The sequence below is a fragment of the Microcaecilia unicolor genome, chromosome 8 (genome assembly GCF_901765095.1).
Source record: "Microcaecilia unicolor chromosome 8, aMicUni1.1, whole genome shotgun sequence".
Lineage (NCBI taxonomy): Eukaryota > Metazoa > Chordata > Amphibia > Gymnophiona > Siphonopidae > Microcaecilia > Microcaecilia unicolor.
The window spans coordinates 84,514,152-84,534,498 of record NC_044038.1 but is presented as its reverse complement, the minus strand read 5'-3'; the positions used below and the strand labels follow the sequence as shown (position 1 = coordinate 84,534,498).

The 20,347-nt window shown below is 44.8% G+C and overlaps 1 protein-coding gene across 1 annotated transcript in view; it reads right to left on the bottom strand.

Moving 5' to 3' along the window:
- LOC115476040 (lens fiber membrane intrinsic protein-like) overlaps positions 1–20,347 on the bottom strand; it is an 80,701-nt gene that overhangs the window by 30,948 nt on the left and 29,406 nt on the right. Inside the window, exons 3-4 of the mRNA XM_030212160.1 lie at positions 17,225–17,362; positions 5,635–5,748 (exon numbers count right to left, since the gene is read on the bottom strand). Of these exons, the coding sequence (XP_030068020.1) occupies positions 5,635–5,748; positions 17,225–17,362 (252 nt within the window). The remainder of the gene's footprint in view (positions 1–5,634; positions 5,749–17,224; positions 17,363–20,347) is intronic.

The window sequence follows — 20,347 nt, the reverse complement described above, 5'->3', positions numbered from 1 at the left end:
GTGTCTTTGTAATTTGGGCCAATTTCAGTTTTGTAGTATTGTCTTTTGGTTTGTCTTATGGTATATTTATATTTCCTTCGGAGTTGCTTCCAAGCGTTGAGAGTGGGATCATCTTTCTTTTTATTCCACGCACGTTCTAGTTTCCTGACTTGTGTTTTGAGTTTTTTCAGTTCTTCATTGAACCATGGTATTGAGTTCTTTCTGTGCGAGGTTCTGGTTTGGATTGGGGCAATGTAGTCTAGTATTAATTTACATCTGTTATTCCATTCTGCGAGGAATTGGATTGTGTCTGTCTTTATTGTCCATCCGTCGATGTAGATTTGTTGCCAGAATTTAAACAGATCTATTTTTCCTCTTGTGGTGTAGGTTTTTCGTGTTTGTATATTAGGTAAGTCTTTCATTCTCCATTGGAGGGTGATATGTGCTTTGTAATGGTCTGACCACAGTGTAGGTGACCAATTAGTGTTTGTTAATGTAAAAGTTGCGTCGTGGTCAAATTTGTGTGTTATGATGTCTAATGTGTGACCTTTTTTGTGTGTTGGTTGTGTATTTTGTCCTTGTAGATCCTATAGTTGTAAGAACTCTTTGAAGTCTTGGGTACTTGTTATGGAGAGATCTTCCAGATGTAGATTAATATCTCCTATTATGATGAGGTTAGAGGAAGAGATACAGGTGTTTGAGATGAAGTCCATGAAGTGTGTTTGGCAGTCTCGCCAGTTGCCTGGCGGTCTGTAAAATATGACTGCGTTAAGGTGTTCCTGCAATTTTGGGTGGCTGATCCTTATGGAAGCGATTTCAAGTTGTGGCAGTATGGATTCAGCTGTGTTTGTGATGTTGAACTCCGATTTGTATATTATGGCTATTCCTCCTCCTCTCTTTCCGTTTCTTGTCCAGTGTGTAATTTTGTATCCTGGCGGGCATAATTCTAATATTATAGGGTCTTGAAGGTTATGGACCCAGGTTTCAATGATGAATAGGAAGTCAAGGTTGTCTGCAGTGATCCAGTCTGTTATGGTTTCTGTTTTTTTTACTACTGATCTGGCGTTTACGTATCCCATCTTCATTCGGATCCTTTTTCTATTTTTTGAAGGATGTTCTTTTGGCTCTAATAGCCTCTTTCACCTCACCTTTTAACCTTGCTGGCTGTCATTTGTTCTGTTTTTCCACCTTTGTTAATACGTGGAATACACCTTGTCTTGGCTTTCACAATGGTACTTTTAAACAATGTTCACGTCTGATTTAAAGTGCTAACCTTTGCAGCGGATCCTTTCAGCTTGTATTTAACCACTTTTTTCATTTTGTCATAGTTGCAATTTCAAAAACTAAAAGCTGCTACAGTAGATTTCCTTACAGACCATTCCAGATATCAGCTCAAATTTGATCATGTTATGATTACTGTTTCCCAGTGGATCCAACACCATTACCGCTCGTATTATGCCCTGCATTCCACTAAGGATTAGATCCAAAATACCTCCCTCTCTTGTTGGTTCCTGGACCAGTTGCTCAAAGAAGCATTCTAGAAATTTTACCTCCCTAACATTCCCTGATGTAAAATTTATCCAGTCAATATTAGAATAATTGAAATCATCCATTATTATAATGTTGCCCAATTTGCTTGCTTTCTTACTTTCTATAAACATATTTTCATCTGTCTGTTAGTTCTCTCCTGGCGGACGGTAGTACAGCCCTATCAGTATACTCCTCCCTTCACACCTGGAATTTCTATCTATAAAGATTCCACGCTGCTATCTGTTTCATATAGAATGTTTATTTTGTTTGACTCAATTCCTTTTTTAACATATAGCACAACCCCCCCCCCCCCCCCCCGTCTCCAATTTGATCCACTCTGTCATTGTGATTTAATTTGTACCTTTCTAACAGTGTCCTTCTTCCACCAGGTCTCTGAAATGCCTATTATATCTACCTCTTCATTTAGGGACCCTTTTACTAATCCGCATAATTGCCTACGCATGCTCAACATGTGCCAATTCTGAGTTACCACCCTGCTACCGCGTGGCCAGGGAGGTAATTCCATTTTTGACGCGCTTCCGATACCCATGTCAGAAAATATTTTTATTTTCTGGTGCGCAGGCGGTAATTGACATTTGGATGTGCGTTGACTATTACCACCAGGTTAACGAATGAGACCTTACTGCTAAGTCAATGGCTGGCGGTAAGGTCTCAGACGCAAAATGGACAAGTGCCAATTTTCATTTTGCCGCATGTCCATTTTCGGCTCTTCCCCCCCCCCCCCCCCCCCCCCCAAAAAAAAGGCATTTTTTACAGACGCACTGAAAAATGATCTGCATGCGGCCAAAACACGTGCCTATACTACACCAGGCCATTTTTCAGTGCACCTTAGTAAAAGGACCCCTTACTGTTATATATTCCAATTATCCTATCTTATTTTTAAGGCTTCTAGCATTTGTATATAGACACTACAAATTGTCTTTTTTCCTTGCATCTACAGGCTGCTTTGAAGTTAATGGGGATAATTTGCATCCTTTATTCTGTTCTCCTATTGAACACTCCTGGCTTTCTATCACCATTATTGAAACCTCTCTATGGGGATTTCTTAAAGATCCTATTTCAATAGTATCCTTCAAGAATACTCCACACCAAACCATGCACTCCTGGGTGACTGTCAGCTTCCCCCCCCCCCCCCCCCCCCCCTCCATTTTAGTTTAAAAGCTGCTCTATCTCCTTTTTTAATGTCAGCGCCAGCAGCTTGGTGCCATCTCGGTTAAGGTAGAGCCTGTTCCAAAATTATGGACTCCACCTTAATCCTTTCGGAACAGACTCCCCCTTCCCTAGAATGTTTCCCAGTTCCTAACAAATCTAAATCCCTCATCCCTGCACCATCATTTCAACCATGCATTGAGACTTCGGTGATCTGCCTGTCTCTTGGGTCCTGCGCATGGAACGTGAAGCATTTCTGAAAATGCTACCCTGGAGGATCTGGATTGTAGCTTTCTACCTGACAGCCTAAATTTAGCTTCCAGATCCCCCCTCCCACATTTTCCTATGTCATTGGTACTCCTCCCCAGCACTATCTAAAATCTTATCTAAGTGACGCATTAGATCCGCCACCTTTGCACCAGGCAGGCAAATGACCAGGTGATCCTCATGTCTTCCAGCCACCCAGCTATCTATATGCCTAATAATCGAATCACCAACTACAACAGCCATTCTAACCCTTCCCTTCTGGGCAGAAACTACTGGAGACACATCCTCTGGATCCCCTGGTGTGCTGGTCCTGGCTACAGGATTACTTCCAACTTCACCAGGGTGATGCTTTCCTTTTAGGCGAACTCCCTCCTGCAAGGTAGCACAGGGACTGCCAGACTGGAGGTGGGATTTCTCTACAACATCCCTGTAACATATAGTAGATGACGGCAGAAAAAGACCTGCACGGTCCATCCAGTCTGCCCAAGAAGATAAATTCATATGTGCTACTTTTTTATTTGTACTGTCCTCTTCAGTGCACAGACCGTATAAGTCTGGCCAGCCCTATCCCCGCCTTCCAACCACCAACCCCGCCTCCCAACCACCAGCTCTGGCACAGACTGTATAAGTCTGCCCAGCACTATCCCTGCCTCCTACCACCGGCTCTGGCACAGACCGTATAAGTCTGCCCAGCACTATCCCTGCCTCCCACCACCGGCTCTGGCACAGACCGTATAAGTCTGCCCAGCACTATCCCTGCCGCCCAACCACCAGCCCCAGCACAGACCGTATAAGTCTGCCCAGCACTAGTCCCGCCTCCCAACCACTAGCCCCAGCACAGACCGTATATGTCTGTAGCCCTCCTCTATGTACCTCTCTGTGTCCCTTAGTTCTTCCAAGTCTGCTGCTCTAGCCTCAAGAGAACAGACTTGTTCTCTAAGAGCTAGGAACTCTTTGCATTGAGCACACACATATAACCTCTCACCAACTGGGAGATAATCATACATGTGACACTCAATGCAAAAGACTGGATAGCACCCTTCTCCCTGCTGGATTGCTGTCTGCATCTTGGTAATTGTTTAATTAAAACTTCTTAAAGTACTAGGGATATTAGATTAATATAAAGAGCCTTAAGATTATATGGTATAATGTGTAATGTATTTAGTGTTTGCTTCTCAGAAGTAAATTTAATGTAATGAAAACTCTCCTTTTGTTATCCCTGCATCACTCCTCTTCAATCTTGTCTGGATGGCTTGTTTCATTGGCTCACTTCGCATTGCATGGTCTTCAATCCTGACAAACAGTTGCATGTTGGATCATCAGTTGGCATAATTGTCCATCTTCAGATCTTCTTTTGGGTACAAATATGAAGCTGGCTAATTCTTTCCATTACTTAGGCGTGTTGATAGATTCACAGCTATCCTTTTCACTGCATGTTTCTTCCCTTTGTGAAATCTTGTTTCTATACTCACAAACAACTTTGGTCAGTTCATAAGTTTTTTGACAACAATGCTTTCCACACTCTGATTCTTTCATTATTCACTACCAAACTTGGACTATTGTTATATCATTTTAGATGGTTCCATGCAAGTAGCCGTAAAGAAACTACAAACATTGCAGAACATGGCCATTAAGGTCCTTTGTCATGCTGGTAAGTACGATCAAATTTCTCATCTTCTCAAAGAACATCACTGGTTACCAGTTACTTTTCAGGTACAGTGTAAGATTCTTCTCTTGGCCTTCGAAGCCTTCTGTCTTGGCCTCCCTCCCTATCTCGCGTCCCTCACCATCCCCTATTCTCAACGTACTTTACGCTCACTGAATGATCATTATATGGTTTTACCCAGGCCCAGATTAGCTATACATGAGAGCACCAGACATAGCACCTTTTACTTTGTCATCCCTGCTATGTGGAATAGTCTTCCTTTAGATATTCATACAAAATTGTCCCTTTCCAGATTTAAAATGGCCATTAAGACCTGGCGTTTGGTGACCAATAGCCAAACACTGTGTCCCTATCCTTGTTTCCCCTCCTTCCCCTCTTCTCATACTATTCTTCCTCTCCTACTCCTACCTTCTCCCCCCCCCCCCCCCCCCACACACACATACACAGTTTTTGAATGCTACAGATTGTTGATGTTCCTTGCTTTCCTATCCAAATATTGTTCCTTTCTGGCTGCATTTTAGTCTGTAAACTGCTTAGTCCTGTTTTCAGATATAGCGGTATATTAAATATGAATAAAAAAATAACAGGCCCAACAGAAGAACCAAGACATGTGTAGAGAAATGCATCCTATCATGTCCTACTTAAATCCCACCAACTGAAGGGCAATCTCGCCATTCTGATATGCTGCTTGACTTAAAAGAGAAGAAAAACTTCCCACAGAGGTATAATTAAAGAGAGCACAATAGGGGTGACCCAAACAAAAGAAGATCAAGGAGACCTGGTTCTTAATGAGATCTTTATTCAGTATAAATGTTGTATATTTGTTTCATAATTGTATTATTTTATATCTGTGGTGTTTCAGAACATTGGACTCCTGATGTAAACATTATTTACTGCTACACAGCCTGTGTTGAGTACAACTGTTCCTCTAAATTGAATAAAGATCTCATTTAGAACAAAGTCTCCTTTTTTTTTTTTTTTTGGTTTCCCCTAATGTGTTCTCTTCATGGTGCTTGACTTACCAGCAGCAATTGCCATTGCGACGGCCACCCACCCAATGTAATAACTCCAGGAAAAGCTTATACGAGAAGTGAAGATGAAACTTCCTCGGATCATCCCAATTAATTCAATAAAAGCTGAAATGCAGAAGAGAAAACGCTTTTTATAGAAACATGGTAAGAGAAAATGACAGTAGATAAAGACCGTATGACCTATCCAGTCTTTCCATCCATATATAACATTGCTCATTTACATATAACGCCATTCTGTTTACCGCAAACAGATGCCCACAGCAACAATGGCGGTCATCTTAGAAGGGTTATTTGTGTTTGAGATGTGCATACAATCGGCCTTATTTTCGAAAGTGATGGGCGCCCATATTTCGACCCAAATCGGGAGATGGGCGCCCATCTAGCAAAGGCGCCCAAATCGGTATAATCGAAAGCCGATTTTGGGCGTCTTCAACTGCAATCTGTCGCGGAAATGGGAGTTGACGGGGGCGTGTCGGGGGCGTGGTGAAGGCGGGACTGGGGCATGTTTATTGGCCGAGGAGAGATAGGCACCCTCGGCCAATAATTGAAAAAAGAAAGGCGTTTTTAGCGCAAATTTAGGTCACTTTTTTGACCCTTTTTTTCACAAACAAGTCCCAAAAAAGTGCCCTAAATGACCAGATGACCACCGGAGGAATCGGGGATGACCACCCCTGACTCTCCCAGTGGTCACTAACCCCCCCCACCAAAAAAACCCCAACTTTAACAACTTTTTTTTCCAGCCTGTATGCCAGCCTCAAATGCCATACCCAGCTGCATCACAGCAGGATGCAGGTCCCTGGAGCAGTTGTTAGTGGGTGTAGTGGACGTCAGCCAGGTGGACCCAGGCCCATCCCCCCACCTGTTACACTTGTGGTGGTAAATGGGAGCCCTCCAAACTGCCCCCAAAACCCACTGTACCCACATCTAGGTGCCCCCCTTCAGCCATAAGGGCTATGGTAATGGTGTAGAGTTGTGGGCAGTGGATTTTGGGGGGATTTGAGGGGCTCAGCACCCAAAGGAAGGGAGCTATGGACTTGGGAGGTATTTTACTTTTTTTTTTTTAATTGTTACAAGTGCCCCCTAGGGTGCCCGGTTGGTGTCCTGGCATGTGAAGGGGACCAGTGCACTAGGAATCCTGGCCCATCCCATGACCAAATGCCTTGGATTTGTTCATTTTTGAGCTGGGCGCCTTCGGTTTCCTTTATCGCTGAAAAACGAAACCGCCCAGCTCAAATCCGCACAAATCCGATGCATTTGCCCGGCACAAACCGTATTATCGAAAAAAAAAAAGATGGGCGCCCATTTTTTTCAAAAATACGGTCTGTCCCGCCCCTTCACATACCCGCCCCTTCACGTACCCGTTCTCGGACATAGACGCCCATGGAGATGGGCGTTCACGTTCGATTATGCCCCTCAATGGCATTTAAACATTTACCTTGCTTAAATATCTAAGTCCCCATTTTACAAAGCTGGGATATGCACGTCTCAAAGCTATGTGCATGCAAATGGCAAGGAAGCGTGATCTGGACATGTTTTGGGTGGGACAAGAGTGTGGCAGGTAAATACATGTTTATTCCCCATTTCAGAAGGGGAATAAATGTCAATGTCTAAAAGATCGACAACAGGAGTTATACCTGCTACCAAGCACATTTAGTATTTGGTAATCAGTTGCCGTTGAGCAGCACTCCACTGGATGCTAAGTAGTAAATAGTAGTAGTAGTGGATGGATAAGGGGAGGTTGCTCCCTTAATCCCCAGGGGTTTTTCTCCTTCCCAGAAGCCAAACTTGCAAGGGAAACTGGTCTCCGTGACAGCACTGGAAAAACACACATATTTCTAAATTGTATATTGCTGCTGGTTTTCAACCGGTGGACATTTTCAATGTTTTTTTTCTAAAATGGGTGTTATGCTGCCCATACTCGGCAGATAAACATTCACTTCTCCATTTTAGAACAACTTCTACATCAGCAGGTTCTGTTCTGAAATACTAGTGAAACTTGAGACGTTCTGACCTGGACATCTCGATTCCAACTGCTGCATCCTGTCTAAAATAGGGCTGTTTATGTGCAATAGCAGCGTGTTCTTATTGAATACACCTATTGGGGGCAAATTTATAATAGAGGGCCTGCATTTATGTGCCACTGGAGTAGATACCCCGCAGGTAAAACACCTAAGTGCTATTCTGTAAGGGGAGTGAGTAGGATGCACAAATATAAGGCATCTCTATGCCAGGTTATGCTAGTATTCTATAACTGAAACTGGGCACCCAGATACCATGATAGAATAGGTTCTCACCAGGTGGCATCAGAGCACCTAAAAAGAGACACTCACTTATAGAATTACCCCTTCATGTGACACATTTTGGGCTTAAGCATTAAAGCACATCATGAGTACAGATGAATTGCTTACCCCTCTCCTCAAACTGTAGTCTCAACAATCTTAATAATTGTCTCCAGTTGGTCTCCACTTGGCTTAAGGATAATTTATTGTTCCTTAACCCTGACAGATGTGAAGTGATCCACTTCCCTAATCCTAATTCCCCCTTTCTTCCCACCTCTGTAGAGGAAGAGTGCCGAGGTCACCTGCTCTCCTTCAGTGAAACTGTTACTCTTGATTCCAAATTAATACCAAGAACTGTATCTTTCAAAAATTAAATCAACTATGTCCTTCATTCCTCATTCTTAGCTTTACTTAGAATTTGATGCATAAAGACATTTTGGCTTCTGTCTCTCATTCTGTCCTTGGTCATTATCATATAGATTATTGTAATGCTCTCTACGCTAGTCTACCTCCCTCTGCTTTGAGACATGTTCAACATGTTAACATAGTAACATAGAGGGGCATAATCGAACGTCGCCGGCTAAATAGATCGCCGGCGATCTATGTTGGCGGCGGCGCTACAGCTGGCTGGAACCATATTATTGAAAAAGATGGCCGGCCATCTTTTTTTTCAGTAATATGGTTTAGCCCGGCCAAATGCCTTGGAGTTCACCGGGTTTGAGATGGCCGGGTTTGTTTTTCAGCGATAATGGAAAGTTATGTCGGCCATCTCAAACCCCGGCCAAATTCAAGGCATTTGGCCGTGGGAGGAGCCGGCATTTTTAGTGCACTGACATGCCAGGACACCAACCAGCCACCCTAGGGGTCACTGCGGTGGACTTCAGAAAAGCTCCCACGTGCATAGCTCCCTTACTTTGGGAGCTGAGCCCCCCAAACCCACTACCCACAAATGTACTGCACCCACTAAAATTGCTCCAGGGACCTGCATACAGCCTCTAGGACTTATTGCTGCTGTATAACTTTGGCACACCAGTTCACACCTGAAGACTAATCTCTCTGAAAAAGTCCTTTCTTGAAATAAGCACGTTTACTCACAGTTAACTGCAGATCAGAGGTTGTGCCCCACTGGCAAAGAGTCCCCTGGTACTAAGATGAGCAGTAGGTCAGAGCTGGCACAATGGTGTACAATGCCCTCTTTCAGCACCATTCAAGGTAAGAACTACGTTCTCTAACGTGGGTAACACAGAAAAGGGAACTAAAACTGGCTTACAAAAATGGCCACTACCGCATGGACTACAATAGGAAACAAAACAGGGCACACTCTGACCCAGTTAGCAGGGGGGGAAAGCACCATGGGAGTAGAGCCCAGTACCCTACACCCACCACAATGCATTGCTAATGTGAGTCTGCAGGGCACCTAACAGAAAAGGTGTCACACTCACCCGAGAGCAACATCGCAACCAGGGAAAGGCTGTCGGAGGATACAACACATTCTGCTATCATGGAGGTGGGTACGCATTTGAGGCTGGCATACAGGCTGGCAAAAAAGGTTTTTAGTTTTATTTTTTTAGTATGGAAGGGGGTTGGTGACCACTGGGGGAGTATGGGGATGTCATCCCCCATTCCCTCCAGTGGTCATCTGGTCAGTTGGGGCACCTTTTTGAGGCTTGGTCCTGAAAATAAAAGGACCAAGTAAACCCGGCGAAATACTGCTTAACGCCGCTTTTTTTTTTTCCATTATCGGTGAAAGCAGGCCATCTGGTAGCCAGGTCCATGCCCGCCCATGTCCCGCCTTCGCTAATCTACCAACACGCCCCCTTCAACTTTCGCAGAAGATGACCGACGATCACTTTTGATTATAAGCTGGATAGTAACATAATAGATGACGGCAGAAAAAGACCTGCACGGTCCATCCAGTCTGCCCAAGAAGATAAATTCATATGTGCTACTTTTTTATTTGTACTGTCCTCTTCAGGGCACAGACCATATAAGTCTGGCCAGCCCTATCCCCGCCTCCCAACCACCAGCTCTGGCACAGACCCTATAAGTCTGCCCAGCACTATCCCCGCCTCCCAACTACCAGTCCCGCCTCCCACCACCAGCTCTGGCACAGACCGTATAAGTCTGCCCAGCACTATCCCTGCCTCCCACCACCGGCTCTGGCACAGACCGTATAAGTCTGCCCAGCATTATCCCCGCCGCCCATCCACCAGCCCCGGCACAGACCGTATAAGTCTGCCCAGCACTAGTCCCGCCTCCCAACCACCAGCCCCAGCACAGACCGTATAAGTCTGCCCAGCACTAGCCCCGCCTCCCAACCACCGGCTCTGCCACCCATTCTAGGCTAAGCTCCTGAGGATCCCTTCCTTCTGCACAGGATTCCTTTATGTTTATCCCACGCATGTTTGAATTCCGTTACCATTTTCATCCCCACCACCTCCCGCGGGAGGGCATTCCAAGCATCCACCACCCTCTCCGTGAAAAAATACTTCCTGACATTCTTTTTGAGTCTGCCCCCCTTCAATCTCATTTCATGCCCTCTCGTTCTACCGCCTTCCCATCTCCGGAAAAGGTTTGTTTGCGGATTAATACCTTTCAAATATTTGAACGTCTGTATCATATCACCCCTGTTTCATCTTTCCTCCAGGGTATACATGTTCAGGTCCGCAAGTCTCTCCTCATATGTCTTGTAACGCAAATCCCATACCATCCTCGTAGCTTTTCTTTGCACCGCTTCAATTCTTTTTACATCCTTAGCAAGATACGGCCTCCAAAACTGAACACAATACTCCAGGTGGGGCCTCACCAATGACTTGTACAGGGGCATCAACACCTCTTTTCTTCTGCTGGTCACACCTCTCTCTATACAGCCTAGTAACCTTCTAGCTACGGCCACAGCCTTGTCACACTGTTTCATCGCCTTCAGATCCTGAGATACTATCACCCGAAGATCCCTCTCCCCATCCGTACCTAGCAGACTCTCACCGCCTAACACATACGCCTCTCTTGGATTTCTACTCCCTAAGTGCATAACTTTGCATTTCTTCGCATTGAATTTTAATTGCCAAACCTTAGACCATTCTTCTAGCTTTTTCAGATCCTTTTTCATGTTTTCCACTCCCTCCGGGGTGTCCACTGTGTTACAAATCTTAGTATCATCCGCAAATAGGCAAACTTTACCTTCTAACCCTTCGGCAATGTCACTCACAAATATATTGAACAGAATCGGCCCCAGCACCGATCCCTGAGGCACTCCACTACTCACCTTTCCCTCCGCCGAGCGAACTCCATTCACCACCACCCTCTGGCGCCTGTCCGTCAACCAGTTCCTAATCCAGTTCACCACTTTGGGTCCTATCTTCAGCCCATCTGGTTTATTTAAGAGCCTCCTGTGGGGAACCGTGTCAAAAGCCTTGCTGAAATCTAAGTAGATTACGTCCATAGCACGTCCACGGTTCAATTCTCCTGTCACCCAATCAAAGAATTCAATGAGATTCGTTTGGCACGATTTCCCTTTGGTAAAACCATGTTGTCTCAGATCTTGCAACTCATTTTCTTCCAGGAAATTCACTATCCTTTCCTTCAGCATCGCTTCCATTACTTTTCCAATAATCGAAGTGAGGCTTACCGGCCTGTAGTTTCCAGCTTCTTCCCTATCACCACTTTTGTGAAGAGGGACCACCTCCGCCATTCTCCAATCTCTCGGAACCTCTCCCATTTCTAAGAATTTATTAAACAAATCTTTAAGAGTACCCGTCAGAACCTCTCTGAGCTCCCTCAATATCCTGGGGTGGATCCCATCCGGTCCCATGGCTTTGTCCACCTTTAGTTTTTCTAGTTGTTGATACACACTCTCTTCCGTGAATGGTGCTATATCCACTCCATTCTCAAATGAACTTTTGCCAGTCCATTGTGGTTCTTCTTCCGGATTTTCTTCAGTAAAAACAGAACAAAAGTATCTATTTAGCAAATTTGCCTTTTCTTCATCATTATCTACATAGCGGTTTGCAGTATCTTTTAGTCTCACAATTCCCTTTTTAGTCATTCTCCTTTCACTAATATACCTGAAGAAATTTTTGTCACCCCTCCTTACCTTTCTAGCCATTTGTTCTTCCGCTTGCGCTTTCGCCAGACATACCTCTCTCTTGGCTTCTTTCAGTTTCCTCCGGTATTCCTCCCCGTGTTCCTCGTCTTGAGTTTTTCTGTATTTCTGGAACGCCAACTCTTTAGCCTTTATTTTCTCAGCCACTTGCTTGGAGAACCATAGCGGTTTCCTTTTTCTCTTGCTTTTATTTACTTTCCTTACATAAAGGTTTGTGGCCCTATTTATAGCTTCTTTCAGCCAGGACCACTGTCCTTCCACTTCTCATACGTCCTCCCAGCCCATCAGCTCCTTCCTTAGGTATTCCCCCATTTTACTAAAGTCAGCATGCTTGAAATCCAGGACTTTGAGTTTTCAGTGGCCACCCTCCTCTTCAGCCGTCATATCAAACCAAACCGTTTGATGGTCACTGCCGCCCAGGTGGGCACCCACTCGGACATTTGACACGCTATCCGCATTTGTGAGCACCAGATCCAGCGTCGCTCCCTCCCTCGTGGGTTCCATGACCATTTGTCTGAGCAGAGCACTTTGGAAAGCATCCACAATCTCTCTACTTCTTTCCGATTCCGCAGACGGAACCTTCCAATCTACATCCGGCAGATTGAAATCTCCCAGCAACAGCACCTCTCTCTTCTTTCCCAACTTTTGAATATCTGCAATCAGGTCTTTATCTAATTCTTCCAATTGTGTTGGAGGTCTATAGACAACACCCACATGGACAGAGGTTCTATCATCTCTTTTTAAGGTGATCCATATCGCTTCTTCCTTACCCCAGGTCCCTGTCATTTCGGTTGCTGTGATATCATTTCTCACATATAGAGCTACTCCTCCACCTTTACGACCCTCTCTATCCTTCCTAAATAGATTATAGCCTGGTATGTTTGCATCCCATTCATGGGAACCATTGAGCCATGTCTCTGTGATTGCAACAATGTCTAAGTCTGCCTCCAACATCAGGGCTTGAAGGTCATGAACTTTGTTGCCAAGACTGCGAGCATTTGTGGTCATCACTTTCCATTTCCATTTCCTGGTATGTGTTTCAACATTTGATATTTTGGTGTGCTTTTTGTCTTTGGGTCCCTCCATATCTTTTTGTTCCACCTTAATTTCTTTTGCTTTTGCTGTTTCTTCTGGCTCAGTTCTATTTTTAGGAACTTCACAGTGCTTTAATGGAGCAAAAGAATTCTGTAGGGGTAACACTTGTGAGGGTGTATGCCTCTGTGTCACATGACAAAGTCTGCCTGAGCCTACTGTGAACCATCTATTCTTAGGTGGTTTTATCCTTTGAGGCAGTGGTTAAACTTCTCCATAATGCCCATCGCTTCAACAATGTGTCTCCTCTGTCAATCTCCAAGCACTGGCTGCCAGTCTCTGCACATACTACTACTACTTATCATTTCTATAGTGCTACTAGATGTACACAGTGCTGTACACTGAACATAGAAAGTCCCTGCTCGACAGAGCTTACAATTAGGACTGACAAACAGGACAAATAAAAGATAAGGGAATTACTAAGGTGGGAGTGATAAAATGTGAGTGCTGAACAAATGAGTAAGGGTTAGGAGTTAAAAGATGCATAAAAAAGGTCGGCCTTTAACCTAGCTTTGAAGACGGCCAGAGATGGAGCTTGATGTACCGGCTCAGGAAGTCTATTCCAGGCATATGGTGCAGCAAGATAAAAGGAACAAAGTCTGAAGTTAGCAGTGGAGGAGAAGGGTGCAGATAAGGGAGGTTTACCCAGTGAATGGAGTGCAAGCTCCTCATCCTGGACTACAAAATGCCTAATGCCTTTTTATCTCAATAATCTTTTGGTCTCCTATATGGCCTCATCTTCAGTTCGATCTTCTCTGCTTACTATTGCCCTTTCGCCTTAGGCTTGACATGTCATGTGATTCTGACTTCAGTTAATCTGGACCTAAACTCTGGAACTCCTTACATCTTGTCCTCAGACTTGAACTCTCATTTTTTTCAACAAACATATGGTTTTGATCCCCCTACCCACTCCTCTAGTTTTTCTTTCCAAAATTCATAAACACATGACCTGCTTTCTTCTTACCTCACCCTTCCCTCCTGCCCCTCTCTCTTCTTTAGTTTGTCTTTGTATACTGCCTAGCAGCAATCCAGTCAATATTCAGCCTATGAGAGTCAGTGTTTTTTTTTAAAACAATGACCATTGCGATCAGAATTAGCCCCAAATATACAATGCCAGGCCATGTCCGGGCACTGGCATTGAATATCCAGGGCTAATTCAGCATGTGCTAGTTACCTTTGGTAGTACTGCGAGGCTGCTGCTAGAGGTCGTGACAGGTATTTTACAAGGGGCAGCTACGATGGGCAGGACGAGTGGGCATCACTTCTGCTTGTTCTCCACTAGACTAACATAGATCAGGCAAGTAGGCTTGGGGGGATCCTGGGGGGAGTCTGTTGATGTTCTGGGGAAAGGGGAGGGAGGGAGGGAGGGAGGGAGGACTGTTGATGTTCTTGGGGGGGTAGAAGGGAGGGAAGGGGGATTAGAAGTAGAGCTGTACCGAATTACATATTTTAATATTCGACTAAATACAAATAATAAAATGTATTATTCGGCCAAATACAAATACTGAATAAGAATAATGGACATTGAGCTTTAGCATAACAACGTGAAATCAGAGATCAAGTATTTTAGTAGTATATAGCACACTAATGGATTATTTGTACTAGAATTTAAATCACTATTCTGCCGAATACGAATAATGTATTGATATTCTGGGAGATGGAAGGGAAAGAGGGGAAGTGATCAGAACACTTCAGGCCACTACCCGTAAGTTACTGTATGTAGGTGCTGGCTGATATTCAGTACCGGCACCCACATAACTAAGCAGGCATATTTAAGACTGCTTTTTTGTGCTGCCCTATATGCCTGCTTAGCTCTATAGGTACCGGCATTGAATATTGCTGGCATCCACATAACTGCCAGGTCCTCCTCAACTTCATCCCATAATGCTACTGTGTGGTCTGGTTCCAAAATGGCCACTTAGTGCTATTATTCAGTAGGACTGCCCATTTAAATGTTACTGAATATCAGCAGTTAGCCAGCCACAAACAATGAAAGCAGGCAGGAGCCTCTCCTGCCTGCCTAAATCGCTTTGAATGTTCACCCAAATAGTTTGTGAGTGGCGGGATATCAAATACTGTCAAATAAAAAAAAAAAATAAGATGCAGACAACACAGCAGCAGGGCTGGAGATAAACCTAAGGCCCAGAGAAATAAAGAGACTCACCCCAAAACCACAACCAGTCTATAACAGAATCTGGCCATTTTATGAAATCAGTGGTGCGAAGGAATGAAGACACTGACTATTGCAGTATACAGAGAAGGGGATGATTTCCATTTGATATTCAGCAGTCTTGACTGTTGAAGATGTAGTCTTAGATAACAGATAACTTATGTGTTTTAAGTTAGGACTGCTATTTGCGCAGTCTCCCCAAGTGGATAAACGTATCCCAGATAGCGACTAAATATCACTGCTTTCTGCTAAACGTTTTGACATGCTCTCAGACTGCCCAGTATAATAACATTTTATCTCAAAAATATGATCATCATTGTTTACTTATATGTTTTATCACATAGCGATGCCCCCATATCCTCTAATATTACCAGCCTCATTTCCTGATTCGATGCACTCCCAGCAGACAACAAAGAGTGGTTCTTCACATCCACATCCCTAAAAATTAGGGCTACACATTAATCATAACACCATGATTAATGTGTTAATTATTAATTGTGATTTTAAAAATTAACCACAATTAATAATTAACCACCCTCCACCCTGCTTCCCGCCCACAGGCCCACACGTCTAGTCAGTCTAGCATCTCTTCCTCTCCTCCCAACCACTGGCGGCTCTCCTCTCCCCTCCCCTGCTGGTTTACCTTTTTATTCGCAGTAAATCTTCGCCCTGCAGTAGTAGCGTATTGAAACTCTGCCTTGGCCTGCACCAGGCCTTTTTTCTGACTCATCCCACCCCCTTCAGATGCTGCTTCCTGTTTTGAAGGGAGCAGGACAGGTCAGTAGGAAAGGCCTAGTGCAGGCCGAGGCAATGTTTCAATACGCTGTCGCTGCAGGGCGAAGACATTAAACCTCCTTGGAAGACTTACTGCAATTAAAAAGGTAAACTAGGAGAGGAGGAGAGGGGGGAGGGGAAAGCTGCCAGCAGTTTGAGAGAGATGCCAGACCGAAGGGGCGTATGGGCGGGCATGTAGGCATGCGGGTGGGTGGACAAGGGAGGAAATTGAAAGAGAACACAGGAGGGGAGGAGAGGCACAATTGAGAGAGAGAGAGAGAGAGAGAGAGAGAGAGAGAGAATGGGTGAAGGCATAGAGGCACATGAGAGAAAGAATGGGTGAAGGTATGGGGGGGCATATGAGAGAGAGAGAGAGAATGGGTGAAGACATGGGGCACAGAGGGAGAATAAGTGAAGGCATGGGGGGCACATGAGAGAGAGAGGAAGAATGGGTGAAGGCATAGGAGGGCACATATAAGAGAGAGAGAGAGAGAGAATGGGTGATGGCACAGGGGGACACATATGAGACAGACAGAATGGGTGAAGGCACAGGGGGGAGCATATGAGAGACAGAGAGAGAGAGAGATAGAGAGAGAGAGAATGGGTGAAGGCACAGGGGAGCACAAATGAGAGAGAAGGAGAGAATGGGCTCAGGCCCCTTCCAAAGCTGCAGTACCTGTTCAATGGCTGGTGGGGTAGATGAAGCCCTGCCAGCCGAAGAAATTTGCTCACCCCCTACTGCCTTAGCAGCGAGGAAGTCAGCAGGGTGCCTCCAGCCACTAATGCTTGCACTCTCCAAAAATGCTCAGTTCATGCATCAGCTTGTTGGAGGCACCCCGCTGACTTCCTCACTCCTGAGGCAGCACAAGGAGGAAGGGGGATGCTTTGGCAGTGGATTTCTTCGACTGGCTTCGGCATCCCCACTAGCAAAGGTATGGTATCTAATGTAGGGGTGGGGAGGGAGAGGAAATGCGTGCCCCCTCAGCCCATCCCTATGCCCCCCCCCCCCCCCCCCCATGAACTGCTGGCTATGTCCCGCCTTTAATTGCATGATTAATCACAATTAAAATTTTTAATCAAATGCAGCTTTACTAACAATCCATCCCTAAATGCTTTCAGTCCAAAAGACCCTCCATGAACCCTTGAGTTCTGCGAAAACCTTACCTATAGCAAAATTCATATAAATCAACAGCTTCAGGCAGCCCAAGGTCCCATTAGCTCCAAATTTCAACTCCAGACCAGCAAAAAAGATGGTAATGGAACCAATAATCAACCCAAGAATTAGAAGGGTCTTGGTGTATCCTGATGGCAAAGAGGAAAACGTAATCAGTGTCTCAAAATGGTTGTTTAAATACCTCAGTTCAATAAGAGTCATTTCTCATACTGATCTTGGGGAACAGAAGGAAACCCAAGTCCTGCTCTTACCTAGTAGTTAGTCAAAGAAACAGCAGTTTTAGAAGTGATGATACTTAGGGCTTTCAAGATGACGTTCTCATAGAAGTCATGTGACAGAGTAAAGAAAAAACACCTTATAGACAAAGGGTCTTTAATTTGGCAAGTTTGAAATAAACATTTCCTGTAGAATGTTTGACAAGAAGTCATAAGTGCAAAGAACTAATAAGTGTAGCAGCTCATTAGAAAACAGTCAATGTAGCTTATATGAGTGATCCTGCAGTTAGACTAATGAATTCACTTTTGGTTTATACGTTACAGTTTCCCACAAGCTCTGTCATTGGGTATAAGCAGAAGCAGGCCAAGTTTTGCATGCATGAATGTTAGACGTTAGGATTTTGTGTTTAGGGTGAGGGTGGAAGTGGCCAAATATTGTTGATCAAGCAGCAATATACAATGAGCAGTTACTGCTTTAATGGGGGATGACAGGGATCCTTCCAGGACATTGCTCATACTTTTTTCTTGCCTCTTTGCCCTTAATAAAAATAAGAGCGTTCTCATGAAAAGTTCATCAAGCAGAAAAAGCATGCAGAGAATTGCTCATGGAATTCTTTCCAACACTTTTGCATTTTAATATTAAAATAAATAATTTTTAAAAATAAGTAAATTATATATATGCAGGGTCAGCATTAGGGGGGGACAAACAGGGCAGCTGCCCTGGGCCCCAAAGATCCAGAGGGCCCCTGTGGGCCAGCATGTCTTCCTTGTCTCTCCACTCTGTCTGGTGTCTTCCTCACCTTCCCAGTCTAACTTCCCAGTCTAACTTTAAAATGTTTTTTTTTGCTAGGCAGAGGGTTTCCGGTGCAGGAGCGATTAAAACTGAAAAAACTTCAAACCGCCTAAAACACGGCAGCCAGACTTATTTTTGGTAAGTCGCAATTTGAAAGTGCAAAACCTCTCCGTGAAAAGCTCCATTGGCTCCCTATTACTGAACGAATATACTTCAAAATCCACACGCTAATTCACAAGATTATCTACGGAGAAGCCCCTGGCTACATGCACAATCTGATTGATCTTCCAGCCAGAAACGGCTCTAAATCTTCTTGAACTTATCTCAATTTACATCTTCTCAATTGCAAAGGTCTTAAGTACAAAACATATTACGCATCCAACTTTTCTGTCATAGGCAGCTAACTCTGGAATGCCTTACCAAGATCCATTCGAATAGTCAATGACCTTCTGCCCTTCCGGAAGCTGCTAAAAACCTACCTCTTCAAGCAAGCCTACACAAATGACCTGACTATACGCTACCCGGATTAGACTATGATAACAGAACCTTGAATATGCTCCCCTGTTTAATCCTTTCTAAGCACATCCTTCTTCCAACCCCTCCCTACACATTCTCCCATACTAAACAACTTGATAATCCCATTACACACCTGCCTCCCACTCCCCTACCTCTACCATCCTCCTCCCTTGCCCTTCTCACCTACCCACATCCAAATGACCACCTCTTCATTCATTATATTACAGCTGTATCCATTCTATGTTACTTTGTAAACTTGTTGTACTATGTAAGCAGCATTGAACCTGCTAGCGAGTGGGAAAGTGCGGGGTATAAGTGTTACAAATAAATAAATAAAAACACTCTGCCTTTGGCGAAATTCAACCTCCTTGGCACTCTTCCTCTGCTGCTGCGGTCCGCCCAAGTGGAAACAAGGAGTTATGTTAGAGGTAGGGTGAACTGCAGCAGCAGAGGAAGAGTGCCAAGGATGCCAAATTTCACCAAAGGCAGCGTGTTTCAATTGCTCCCACGTCAGAAATCCTCTGCCTAGAAAAAAACATTTTTAAGTTAGACTGGGAAGGTGGAGACGCTGGAACGGGGTGGAGAGAAGGGGCAGGCATGTGGCCCATGGGGTCACCCTGGAGCAGCTGTTTTTAAACTAAATTGAGGGCGAGGGTTCAAAGAGAGAGGGAGATGCTGGAACGAGGGTGGTGGGGAAAGGTGAAAGAGAAGAAATAATGTGCTTGGAAACAGAAGAGAGGGAGAGAGATGATGAACAGTACCATGGAGGGAGGCAAGAGAAAGGGAGAGAAGTTGGACCTGAGGTGTGGAGGAAGGGGAACAGAGATAGTGAATGGGAGGGAAGTTGGAAAGAGGCCTTGGGGTGGTGCAGAGGGAGGGAGAGAGATACTAGATGGGAGGGTAGTTACGAAGAGAAAGGGAGAGATGGTGGACCCGGAGTGGTGAGGAAGGAAGGAGAGATGCTGAATGGGAGAGCGTTCTGGAAGAAAGAAAAAGATGCTGGAACTGGGGATGGGAGGAAGGGAGGGAAGAGAGAGAGAGAAATGTTGAGTCTGGGGGTAGAAGGGAGCGATGGATGCTGAACAATGGGATGAAAGGAGGAAAGAGATACTACATCAAGGGGGGAGCGAAGAAGAACAGAAAAGAAAGGGAGAAATGTTGGACCATGGGGTGGGGCGAGAGAGGAGGAGAAATGGACCCATGGGGGGGCGGGAGGGAGGGAAAAGAGATGTGAGAGAAAGATGCTAGGGGGTGGAGGGAAAGGCACAGGGAGATGTCAGGTAATGAGATTGGGGTGGGCTACAAGAGTGGAGAGAGGGAGAGGAGATTCTGAAAATGGTGAAACTATACGGGAGAAGTCAAAAGGGGGCAAGAAGATAAGTGAGAGGAGAATGGTGAGTACAGAGGTAGAAATGTGATAGTGGGTAGTAGATGGAAGGAAATAGAAGGCTGGGAAAGGAGTGGGATGGAAAATAGGAGAACTAGGGACTGAGAGGAGATGGAAAATTGATAGGTTGCTTAAAATTAAAAAGAAGAAGGGTATGAGAGAGGGTAAAATCTGAGTGGACAGAGGCAGAAAAGGGAGGAAA